Source organism: Hyla sarda, chromosome 11 (genome assembly GCF_029499605.1).
Source record: "Hyla sarda isolate aHylSar1 chromosome 11, aHylSar1.hap1, whole genome shotgun sequence".
Classification (NCBI taxonomy): Eukaryota; Metazoa; Chordata; class Amphibia; order Anura; family Hylidae; genus Hyla; species Hyla sarda.
This window is the reverse complement of record NC_079199.1, coordinates 59,894,208-59,907,753: the sequence shown is the minus strand read 5'-3', so window position 1 is coordinate 59,907,753 and position 13,546 is coordinate 59,894,208. Positions and strand designations below refer to the sequence as shown.

The window sequence follows — 13,546 nt, the reverse complement described above, 5'->3', positions numbered from 1 at the left end:
GCTCCAGAGATGGCTGTGGAAAAACCAAAACTCCAGGAAAGAGTACCAGTGGAGCTGGGGGCTGCACTTACGGTCACAGACAGAGTCCTAAGTGAAGGAGACTGTGACAAGACAAAAGAAAAGTCTGCCAAGAAGCCGAGAGACAGTTCAGAGGAACTGATCAGGAATCTCCCTGACTCGCTGGTGCCAAGAGCCATTGAAGTTGTTGCTAGGGGCAACAAACTTACCGCCAAGGGATTGCCGGTCCGACGGGAGTGTTTAGCGAGAGTCTCCAGAGTTGCCAACGTGGTGGGAGAGGAAGAGTGCCAGGTGTCAGTGGCATCTGTTGTGGATGATAATAATGAGGCACAAGTGGCCGCAACCACGGAAAAGGGGGAGACTTCATCTAGAGATGGAGAAGAGCTGGGTCGAGTGTCTGACAGAGGACCAGAGGATGTCTCAAGGTCTAACAGCGAGAGTGAGGAGACCGCTGTCAGTAAAAGGTCTCGGAAAAGACGAGCTGGCCTTGGGAAAAAACTGGAGCAGATCCAGAATCTGGAAGAAACCCTGCAGATGGTTTCTGTGAAGTTGTTGGAGAAAGAAAAAGAGGTACATCGCTTGATAGAGGAGAGGGACAAATCACTTGCTGACTTTAAAAAAGAGCAAGAAGTGAGGCTTCAGCTGGAAAAAGTCATGGAGCATCACAGAAGTGAGTTTGTGGCTCTGCAGGATGAACTGTCCCGCTCCCAGGGTCTTGTGACCAGCAAGGAGAGTGAAGTGCAGAGTCTGGCCAAGCGGATGTCATTCCAGGAAGAAGAAGTGAGTCTTCTACATGGTGCATATCAGGCTCTGCAGAGTGATCACAAGGCTAGCCTGGTAGCCATGGAAAAAATAGAAAAAGAGAAGAATGAAATGAAGATGGAAGTTGATGATCTTGCCAGCAATCTGGAGAGTGTCTCTAAAGCTAAGAGACAACTTGAGGAGGAAGTCAAGGTGAAGAATGCCCTTGCACATGCTCTTCAATCTGCTCGTCATGACAATGTCTTGCTCCGTGAGCAGTATGAGGAGGCCCTGGAACAAGTTGAGACTCTGCAACATGAAAACAAGAACTTGCAACAGGAGATCTCAGATCTATCTCAACAGATTGGTGAGAGTGGAAAATCTATCAATGAGTTAGTGAAGTCCAAGAAACAGTTGCTGGACAGTGAGAAGGTGATCTCCACACAACTAAAGAGTGAGCAGCTGAGATATATAAAGCTGGAAGATGACATGAAGATCTTTAAAGAGAGCCTGGAAGCGCAGAACGAAACGCGCAGAAGGTCCCACGTAGCTGCCTTGGTTTTGCTGGGAGCGCAACTTTACGAGCAGGTGGCTGTGCTGGCGGACAATGAACAATTGAGGAAACAATTGCTGTCTTCGGAAGATACTGTCAGGGACTTGACAGAGTTACTTGACAGTGAGAGGATGAAGTCCGCTAAGCTCCAGTGTAAGCTGCGAAAATGTGAAAAAAAGGAAGAGGACCAGGAAGTCCTAAAAGAGAGCAGAGACCAAGATATGGCAGAATTGGCTCAAGAAAGGCTTCTGGGGCCGAAGTTACAGGATACAGTTATGCTTTCTCTGATTGCGAAAAAGTCCTCTAAAGCTAAGATTGAGGTGAAGTCCTGTAAGAAGTCTCCTGAAGCTAGGACTGAGCTGAAACCTGGTGGGAAATCCTCTGAAGGGAAGACTAAGGAGAAGAGAGGTGGGAAATCCTCTGAACCTGAGCAGACCAAAAATTCTGAAGGTAATGCTGAGGCAGAGAAATCCTCTGAAGCAGAAGCTAAACCAGAGTCAACCTCAAAAGCTGTGAGTAAAGAGAATGGCACAACTGAAGCTACAGGTGAAGAGAAGAGTAAGCCTGAAGAAGCTGCAGTAGTAGAAGCTGATTCTACACAAGAATCTGAAGGAGCCAAAGACTCTGAAGCCAAACCTGAGGAAGCTGGTGCCCCTGAAGAGAAAGCTGGATGGGATGAGATGGACCCGTGTCAGAGGTCCTCTGACGGTACAGAGAACAAGACAGTGGTTGGTGAAGCCACTGTGGCCGAAAGATTCTCTAAAGCAGAGGCAGAGGTCCGGCAAGCAAGAAGAAGACAAAGGTTAGAAGCATCGGTCCTCTCACTCCTTAATTTCAAGAACCTTGCCCACACCAGGGGGAAGAACCTGGTAATGGAGAGGTGTGACCGAGAGACTTGCAATTGGTGGCTGGTAAAAGTCCGGAAGAAAAAAGTCAAGGACTTCAGAGACTGTGGGACAAAAGTTGTCCAAGAGAAAGGAAAGGCAGATGGTTTCTGCCTTTCAAATACATGTGCTCCTTCCCGGTGGTCTGAGCAAAGGGGGGGGATATGTGGCAGTGTGGCAAGGAAAGGGTGTATTTCCTTGGCTCACCCTGCAGAAACTCTCACCTGCTTCTTAAGTAATGAGGCAGGAAGGAAGGGAAGTGTATATGAGATGGAGACTCAGTGTAATGGGGGCTCTTCCTAGGAGACAGCATGTGGGCTGTAGGGAAGAGACAGAGGCTGCTGAGGAGTACACAGCCTGAGCTATGAGGGGCTCAAAGAAAGTGATAAGACATGTGAGTAGAAGGTTGCAGGGGGACATATGTTTAACCGGCTGAGGGAAGCTCAGCGGTTGTTAGTCAGGACAAGCTAATCTGTTTAGTCAGTGACCAGACGGTCTAGGATTTTGTTTTGTTCCTGCTTTTTGTTTATTTCTTTCCCTGCAACCTGTCCAATAAAACTGGCAAGGTGCCAGATTTGCATTATAAGCATTTGTTTGCTGGTTTATTGAGAAGAAACGCATCCTGTGGCGTGGTCCAGGACGATCCCAGAGCTAATCCCCAAGACGGATCGTCACTATATATATATATATATATATATATATATATATATATATATATATATATATATATATATATATAGGGGCTTTTGTGCCCCTGGCTTTGTGCATTTGGGGCAGTTGTGTCTGCAGTATATGAGGACATGGGCACACGTACATTGATAAATTAGGTGCAAGCCAAAAAACACACCTCACTGATCTCTCTCCATAGGTTACTTAGAGAACAAAATGGTGTTCCTGGTGAAACAGAGGAATTAAACTATCTATATGTGAAGTACTGTATGTTAGGAAATTTAGCCAAACAATAATAAATGTTTAAAAAATATTTAAAAATTGACATTATGTTTGAAAAACTTGCAACAACATGCAAACAAACACTCAGCCTGTGTTTAAACGTGTGTTTGTAATTCTCTTGATTTCACCCTAAAAAACTGCGAGATGTTCATTTTCGTAAGCAGGTTTATTGCTGGTGTAGGGTAGTGGTGTTTTTAGGTGGCACGCTCATATTTTGCAACTTTTGGTCGCACATAATAAATTCAGGACCACTGCATCCGCTCATTTAAAACATGACCACACTGGACTACTTTTTCCATAGTGGCGGTAGTAAAAATAAAAGGTGCATAAAAATGTGCAAAAAAAATCCCACTGTGCAAAACAAACATCCATAACAAATTATAAACCTCCCCAAGTATGTTTTGGAGTGGACCTGTCAGCATGAAAACAAGGGTATAAATAAGTCTATGTCTAGATCAGGCTAGCCATCAGTATTCTGGACATATCTTTTTTTTATTTCAATTTCTCTCTACTGGCAAGATATAAGCCTTTTTTGTTATTATGCTAATGGAAATTAAATGCCATGGGGGCGTTTCTCGACACAGCAAGAGCCCAGGTAAGCCCAACACATCTCCTATTTTATCTTGTTGATGTCAGTCAAATGTGGTAGGTAGATGCCAGCAGGCTGAGGAGCTGCGTTAATGATGACATGGGTTGGCCCTACCTGGGCTCTTGTCTTGCTGGGGAACTTTCTCTTGGCACTCAAGCCTAATTTTCATGAGAACAAAAAGGCTTATATCGCCAGTAGAGCGAAATATTAAAATGAAAATGGTATGCCTTGAATCATGATCCCTAGCCCTATCTAGCCACAGTCTTATCATGCTGATAGGTCCCGTTTAAGGATTTTAAGGTGATTTTAGTGCGTACCTGGCAGACAGTAATAGACATGCTTAGGAAGGATCTGCGCTTGTCTTTGGGCTAAATGGCTATGTTGTGAGATTACCATAACACTGTGGCTAGCTTTTTGTAAACTGTATTTCCTGTTGGATTTTGTTCTCAAATTACACATTCCATAGTTCCTTGTTTGTAAGTTTGAGGTCACTCTCCTCCCTCCCACATGTCAGCCACCACACTCACTGAAACACAAATGAGCTGTCTTCCATTCAAAAGACCAGTGTTTTCTAACCAGGGTGCCTACAGCTGTTGCAAAATTATCTCTCACCCACCCAGCGGTCGCTCCACCCATTGAAGCAGGACAGGCTCCCTTTGCACACCTGACTAGTGATGTCTCGTCTCTACGCACTGCAACCTGGGAAAACCTGAGACCTATTTTTATATGGAAAAGGAAGATTGGATCCAACTCATGTGCAAATAAAAGACTATGTTTATTCCAACATGACAACACAGAACATGGGTAGGTAAAGCGTTTCATGCACCAAAAGCGCTCTTACACATGACTAAGAGCACTTTTGGCGCTTATAACGCATTACCTACTTGTGTTCCTGTGTTGTCATATTTTTGTATGCTGTTAAAAATAAATATTTGGGCAAAAATCACATAAGAATTGTGAGAAAACTGTCACACACAGGTACAGACACTATATTATGAACTACACTAACTTTACAGCCCCTGTAGCATAGTAAAATAAAAAAAAATTCCCGGAATATCCTTTTAACTGAACTACCAGTTCCATGTGTGTGTGAGTCACTAAAGTGCAGCTGCACTTTAATTTTGCCAACTGGAAGACGTTAGACCCCCTTGGATCACACATTTATGACCTATCCTTAAGATACTAAGATTTATTAATTAATATAACTGAATTCAAGCTAGTTGATTTCAGATTCATGGAAAAGCATTATCGAGTGTCCCTAGTATGAAATAAATAAAAACTTACCCACTTGCTTACTCCTGGATAGTTGTGTTCTGGGTCATACAGGTTTTGGTGAAGCTGGTACTCTTTGCTAAACAGGGCTGTGTCTGGTGTATCCGCCAAGCAGCCTTCACCTTTTTTCAAAAAATAAAACATTATGATAAAATTAAATTAGATACATTTTCCTTAAGATAACTATTATGATCTGCAGAATGTAGGCTGCTTTTATAAAGTGCACAATCCTTACAGTGTCAAAAGTCACTGTTACAGGGCTGATTTCCACTGAAAATGGGGTTCCTACACAGTCCCAGTTTAGTGAAAAAAACAAAGCATAAAAATTATATACAGTGGTCAGAATAAATCCCTGGAACAACATTCTGTCCCTATAAATCTAGTATACATAACCAGCAATGTTCTTACTCTCCAAAAATGTATCCAGCCCCTTTTAAATTCTTTTACAGAGTTCATATATTCAAAACAATAAAAAAAAGTTCTCCAATGGTAATGCTAACATTAAACATAGCATAAAAACTGCTGAACACCATTCACTGTTGAAAAGCTAGCCTGGACCCAGTTACCCTACAAACACTACAATACCCCAACATATAATACAAAAGGCACTGGGCCTCATTTACTAAGGCTTTTTTGAGTAGATTTTGTAGGGTTTTTTGTTTCACATGTGTTGTGCACCAGAATTTCTGCCCAAAGAAAACCCCTACTCTACTTTACTTTAAAAAAAACTACAAAGGGGTGTGGCCATCCAGGAAAAGGGATGTGTTGCCCACAACTTTTTCAAAAGAAACCTACAAATTTACTAATGTTCTCACATAAAATGTGGTGAATTTGACCTCTGGAAAACCCAAAAGTTCAGAGCATGTGTAAAAAAAAAAAAAAAACAGCAAAACGTAGGGAAAACTGGCAAATACAAGATACAATAGTAAATACCATGGGAAAATACCTGTCAGAAACATAAACCCACACAGAAAACTACACTCCACACTTAGTAAATGAGGCCCATTGTCTTTCCAAACCATTTTCCTCCATTTTAAAATGTCAATTTTAAGACTCCTAATATATTTGTAAATAGCTCACAAATTACAATAAGTGTGGTCAGGGCTTAGCATGTGCTATGTGCAGACAAAATAGATAAAGCCTGAGCTGTGTACCTGCAAGCTGAGCCAGTTGCCTGTAGAGATGTACCACCAGTTACCTAAAGGTAGATCAAGGCTTCCTCCTTATTTTTTTGACCACCTATAAAGAACAGGGCAGCTGTCTCTTAGGCAAATACCAGTGCATCTACTATTGTATTTCTGCAGTCCTGCAGTGTAATCTTTCCCTTCTTCCTTTAGCTTGTCTCCATCAACATCAGCAGAAGTCCACTGCCTAGTGTTACATTTTCCTTGCTGTGTTAAATTTTCTTTCATTTCTACTCACATTGCACCTTGCAAAGCCTGTGCAACAATATCCCTATTCCCTCCCCATGCCATTAATAGTTGTGTAATGTATAAATTACCTAGAGAGTGCAAATCTGATCAATGCACTCTCACCAGCAATATGTCATGGTATAGCAGAGAGGGGGATGCCATTGGTCATTGATATGTGATTGGCCAGAAAAGTAAGTGAGGATGTACTACTGGCAAACCGCTGTCTGGGAATACTGAAATTGAAATTGAAAAAAAAATTTTGTACCATGGAGGAGAGTCTTTGGCTCAATAACAGCAATGAAAGCATTGAAATTACCTTGTCATTCTTTTCAGGACTAAACATAACAAAACCATGCAGGTTTTTTATTTATTTATTATTTTTTTAAATGACAGGTACACTTTAAATTATAGCTGACAAACTAACATGGACTGAAACTGCTAAACGGTGTCTGATACTGAAGGTTCAAAATATTCCTCGACAGGAATCAAATATTTAGTATACATTCTTTTAGAAATAGGTAAGAGAAATAACTAGTCTTCTCAACATGTGGGCTGCTTCAACATTTCCATAAATTCCTTGAGAGTATCTTCTCAACATTAAATGGAGGCTCAGAACCATAAAATACCAGGGGCAATAATTTCCCAGCAGAACATTCCTGCCCTGCCTCTTGCTTTCTTACCATAATTTAATCTGGTGTTGACTCTTTCTCAGGTTGGCAAAAAAGTTGTCTAGTCACGATAATTTGGCTCTTGTCAAAGTTGCTTAAATTCTCATACGGGACAATTTTTCCTGCTTCAAACACATTTGTTTCAGGATCTGACAGGTCAATTGCTTCTAAGTATAGTGCACCCATCGACAGGGGTGTTGTCTACTTCACAAGTCAGAGGTTTTAATGATGTAGCTGATCGATATTCATTTAGTGATTGGCATAGCTAAGTGTCCATGCACATGGTATTGCTACCCCCTCGGATCTTGAATAGGTCAGTATTATGCATTTTGTGTCTCACCATATGGTGCGTTTAGTCGAGAATACCATCATACACTGGCACATGCCACATTCATACAAAATGGGTGAGAAAAAAATACTGAGATTCTTATCATTCTGGAAATGTTTCTATAATGAAATAATCTCCCACTTGGTCTGTAGATGGTATTACAAAGAAATTATGGGGTAAATGTAAATATTATGCTAAGTACAGTGGTCCCTCAACATACATAGTTACATAGTTACATAGTTAGTACGGTCGAAAAAAGACATATGTCCATCAAGTTCAACCAGGGAATTAAGGGGTAGGGGTGTGGCGCGATATTGGGGAAGGATGGGATTTTATATTTCTTCATAAGCATTAATGTTATTTTGTTCCAGGAATGTATCTAATCCTGTTTTAAAGCTGTTAATTGTTCCTGCTGTGACCAGTTCCTGCGGTAGAATCCGTTGCGGTAGAATCCGTTACAAACGGACCATCGTTTGTTGAAACCATCGCATCAATGAGGGATCCGTGCAATGTGAAGTATAGTACAGTGGTCTACAACCTGCGGACCTCCAGATGTTGCAAACTACAACACCCAGCATGCCCGGACAGCCTTTGGCTGTCCGGGCACGCTGGGTGTTGTAGTTTCGCAACATCTGGAGGTCCGCAGGTTGTAGACCACTGTTAGAGGAAGTTGTACTCACCTGTCCCCGCCGCTCTGGACCATCACCGCTCGTCACCGCTGCCCGGGATGTCACCTTCCCTCGCTGTCGCCGCGTCTCCGAGGCGTCTCCGATGCTCCGGCAAGGCCTCTGCTTCCCCGGCATCCGCGCTCTCTGTCGCAGACATCACGTCGCTACGCACGCCGCTCTTATTGGATGAAGGGACGGCGTGCGCAGCGACGTGATGCAGAGGATCCCGAAGAGGATACGCCGGAGCCCCGAGGACAGGTGAGTGATCGTCAGCGGACCACACAGGGCACCGTAAACGGCTATCCGGTGGCAGCTGAAGCAGTCTGTGCTGCCGGATAGCCGTTTATGCGATGGCACCGACATACAAAAGCATCGTATGTTGATGTTGCCTTCAACATGCGATGGCCTCTGAGAGGCCATCGCATGTTGAAATTATCGTATGCCGGGGCCATCGTAGGTCATGGGGTCACTGTATTACAAGAAATTGAAAGGGGGTATTATAAGATATTTATGGACAGATAAGTATTACATTGCAGTGAAAAATAGGGAATTTGCTTGGGATTTTTCTTTTCTTCTCTCAACGTGTTTAATATAATATGTTTCACTGTTTTATTCTTTAAACCTACACTACAGATGACCAGTGTAAAGATTGTGCATCTGACATTTAACACTGTCATAGAATCTGCCCCAATTGCCTTTTGCTAGACTGTGGTTTATTGGTTTTATAGATACTTTCCTATACAGCCATAGTGACATACTAGGAGAGGTCTAATGACCTTGTCTGCGTCTGTGGTGGTAACTTATTTACGAAGCACACTTTCACTTCATGCCTTTAGCAAAATGTTAATAGTTACAGGTCCATTTAATTACTTGTTCATTTACTCACAGACAAAAGGACGCCACTGAGCAAGTACATGGGGAGGTGGAAAGTGAGAAGGCATGTCTACAGCAGGTGAATGTTATAGCTGGATAAAGAAAACAGTGTCTGTTTAGGATATCTACTCTTAGGTTTCTTTTTAAGATAAAAGTAGCAGTTAGTACACTGTATTATACAGCACCCACACAGAACGGTATTGACTTTAATATGGTTCCATATTGGACCATGGCTCTTGTAGTATACAACAAGTAGAATTTTTACTCAGAGAGTAGATGATGGAACCCTTTTTATTTTGGTCCTTAAAATGAACGTGTTAATTACTTTCATGTTAAATACTTTCATACAACCATGAGTCATTGGGGCAGTCACTGGCCTAACTTAATAGATCCCTCTCTTTACTCAAACATGGAAAGATGTCAAGTTGAGGTGGAGAGAAGCTACCAAGGACTACCGTGATGAAAGTGATAACAGGTCCCCCTTTAAAAGGGCTCTTTACTGTGGACAATGCCTACTTTTTACAAAGGTTCCTTGACAATAAGTTCATAAGTTCAAATAAGTTCGTTATTAGCTCCTGAATACTACAGAGGAAATTCTTTTCTTTTTGGAACAAAGTGCTCTCTGCTGAATCACGAGCACAGTGCTCTCTGCTGACATTACTGTCCATTTTAGGAACTGTCCAGAGCAACATATGTTTGCTATGGGGATTTTCTCCTACTCTGGACAGTTCCTAAAATGGACAGAGATTTCAGCAGAGAGCACTGTGTTCCAAAAAGAAAAGAATTTCCTTTGTAGTATTCAGCAACTAATAAGTACTGGAAGTATTAAGATTTTTTTTAATAGAAGTAATTTACAAATCTGCTTAACTTTCTGGAGAATGTTTTCCACTGGAGTACCCCTTTAAGTAATTATGAGCTAAAGGAAAAAGAAGAATATCTTTGCATTGTTGTACGGCATATTAATAATATTTTTGTACCAAACAAAACGCTTGGCACTTTCAAAAGGAACCAGGCCCATTATTTCTAGCTATAGTTGGCGATACAGTTTAAGGACTCTATCAATGAGAACTTTCAATAGGTCTCCAAACAATGTTAAAAGCAGATTGGGCTGACTGATGAATATTTAAAAAATACTACTTCATAAATACAAATAAAGCAGCTCTACGGAACCTCAATCTAGGACCTTGTGATATAACAGCAAAAGAACCACAGCACTTCAAAAATTGCGAGAAAATCAAAACCATGTCTTCATGCCTTCAGATGCCACCAAGCCGAAAGGGCTTTAAAAAGACTCAGAAAGGTGGCTTACACAGTGCTGTTTGTTAGGAAATCTAATAGAATATAATCTGACTTTGATTTATTCACCATGTATGGATTGCTGGTATTGAAATGTTACATCAGATACCTAAACAATTAGATTTATCTGTATGGTCTCTGTCTATGTCTTCCTTTACTAAATATCATAATAAAGTAATCAAAGGACTCATCCGATAAAGGGTATTATAAATACAAGCTGATTCTGTGTGTGTAAATTCTTGGTTTACTATCAAACTACATAAAAAATTATTGCCAATGATTGAACTATACCTGTTTTTCCAACAGGACATGGATTAGGAGGGTTTGGATATCCTTGATCTTCTCGGAAGTCTTTCGGAATGTTGTCCCCCGTTAGTTCTGCCACAATGTTTGGTATGTTGCCATATGGTCCCAAGTGTTGCAGTCCCTCGTGGGCACCCCCTATAGAAAAAGTTAATTATAATGGTAATTTGCACAATAAGAGATGACAAAGTAAATATATTAAAATAAAGGAAAACACATTCCTCCTTTAAACCCACACATTTTGTGCAAAAATTCACTAATATGATACAGCATTTTTTTTTTCTGTTAACGTCATTTGTCAGTATTTAATGTACTTAGTTAAAAGGAGTTCTATAAATCTTTGGTAAATTTCACTGTAATGTCCCAGTACAGGATATAACACTGTACAGTACTTAGGCCCTGTCAGGTTGAGTCCCTCATTGTCCTAGGGGCTCTCCTATAGTGTCTTCTGCAGCTTGACCTATTGGCTTCTTGTTCAGCCTCCCTTTATAATAGGGGCAGCCATTACAATCTCTCTCTTACACCATCACTCCTGATGAAGAACAGCAAAGCACAGACATCACAGATCCTGTGTCCAGTACACCTGGAGGCCATAAAGCCTGCACACCAGCCACATTGTCAGTAAGTCCAGCCATCTATGTCTACTGTCTCTACCTACAACCAAGTCAAGTAACCCGTCAAGTCAATTATAGTCAGAGTGGCTGCATGAAAGTCTGGTCCAAAAGTATTGCAACCCCAAACAAGCTGCAAGGCCCTTTCCGTGTTACTGGCTGACTCTCTGGGATTCTGGCCTAGCTGTAAAGACTGTAACAACTGTCTGACCTCAGTAAAGCCTCCGTTAACCATAACCTGGTCATGGACTCTTCTTGCCCTACCTAATGTTGGGATAACGGGGATATCGTTTGGGTGGTTACCAATCCCCAAAAACCACTCTGATGTCACAAACATCTTGCCCCTAGGGTTAATACCCTCTGCCCCATCCACCTTCACGCCCCGTGATCACACCACAACTCGGGGTCACCACATCACAATATTCTAACTTTGTTTAATTTTTTCTTGTCTTAATGTTTAGTGTACTATTTATTTGTATGAAAGTGATTATTAGATCATATTTCACACAAGTGTAAATGTAGGGATACATAAACACAAGATATCAAACACATGCATCCAAAATCATGCCTGCATGCATTTGCTAATGGCCATACAATGTTGCAGGTAATTACGGCAACATGTTGCGGCCATTAGACAATGCATGTATAGTTTGACAGTATGTGTGGATACAGCCTAAAATAGATTTAGAAACGGGAACCTATATAGTCATTTTATTTGAAGTAGAGATTCTTGCAATATGTAGTCCTCTCATGTATGTGTAATATGGTATATTTGCTTTGTATGGATCAGATGTGGAACAAACTCTTTTGGTGCTGAAGATAGGGGACGTAGAATGTGCCCATCCCTTCTCTTGGCCTAAAAAGTTCAGCATAAGACTGTGTTCACATGCTCAGGTTTATAATTGTAATTATTGAATACAAAGTCAGGAATCGATTTTGAAAAGTTATTATTTGTTCCTGGCTTAGTATTCAGTAATTGCAATTAAAAATCTGAATGTGTCAACACAGCCTATATTGGGATGATAGTCTTATTTATACAATTTTCTGAAACTGAAATACTCCTTAGGGGGTACATTCACACGGGCGGAATGCCTGTAGAATTTACACAGCGTAGATTTTGCTACCATTGACTTCAATGCGTCAGCAGAAAATCCGCAATAGAGGCAGATTTGCAGATTTTCCTTTGTAACCATTGAAGTCAATGGTAGCAAAATCTGCTGCGGATTTTCCACTTTAGGCTATACAGGCTATACATACATAAACACTTAGGCCCAGATTAATCAAACTTTGTGAGGGAAAAACCTGGAGTGATTTTCCCATAGCAGCCAATCACAGCTCAGCTTTCACTTTACCAGATCTCGTTAGATGAACTGTGATTGGTTGCTGTGGAAAAATCTCTCCAGTTTTTCCTTCACAAAGTCTGATAAATCTCGGCCTTAGTGTTTTGTCGGTCTCATAAAAATGCCACACAAATCTCCCCCTAATTTATTTATTTTCCAAAAATTGTGTATTAGTATAGGCGTTTTTTATTTGGTGTTTTATCCCCTGATTTTTTTTCTCATGACAGGTCATTTGAATCTTTCATCATTTGGGGCAAAATGTCCACATTACCTGAACACATGGCTTTTTATTCAACCTACAGAAATCTATGGAAGGAAAAACGCCACAATAAAAAAAAGATATATACTCACAGCTAACATATGGCTGCAGCATTTCTGGAACAAATAAATGTTACATAAAAAGTATGACTTTATTTTATTTTTTATATACGGTATATATATTTTTTTAAAGCATTGACTGGTTTTACGTGGATGTATTTGGCTCAGTATTTTGCATCAGTATTTGTAAGCCAAAATCAGAAATAGAACCTATAGAAAACAATGGAAAGATTTTCACCTCCTGGTTTTCGTTACAAATATTAATGCAAAATACTAAGCCATGATACTACCATGTGAAACCAGCCATAGTTTTCTTAACACCAGGAGAAATTCACTATTTTGAATATAAATGTAAAATAAAATGATAAACACTTTACATCCTGAATACAAGTGAGAGGCAGCACCTGACAGTTAATGGAGTCTCAATGGCTGCTCATTTTGGCTATACACGTTCCTTGGAAGTCAGGATGAAGTGTCAGAATTCCATAAATAGAAAAGCAACAGTCTCCTTGTATGAGCAATGCTTGATGATCAATATGCAGCGCGCCACTTGTAAGCAGTTTGTTTTACAATGTGTCATTTCTGATACATGGATCCCCCTCATGCTCACATCACAGACCCTGTGGCACCGCAAGCTGCCCATAAAGAAAACAGAGGTACTTAACAGGCTCCAGGGTGCTAACACATATCTAGTTAAAGTTTAACCAAGTGACAGCATTCC

At 40.9% G+C, this 13,546-nt stretch overlaps 1 protein-coding gene across 1 annotated transcript in view; it reads right to left on the bottom strand.

Annotated features, from left to right (window-relative positions):
* The window catches only part of SCG5 (secretogranin V), a 61,839-nt gene that overhangs the window by 15,323 nt on the left and 32,970 nt on the right, over window positions 1-13,546 (bottom strand). The window contains exons 3-4 of the mRNA XM_056547309.1: window positions 10,545-10,694; window positions 5,021-5,130 (exon numbers count right to left, since the gene is read on the bottom strand). Of these exons, the coding sequence (XP_056403284.1) occupies window positions 5,021-5,130; window positions 10,545-10,694 (260 nt within the window). The remainder of the gene's footprint in view (window positions 1-5,020; window positions 5,131-10,544; window positions 10,695-13,546) is intronic.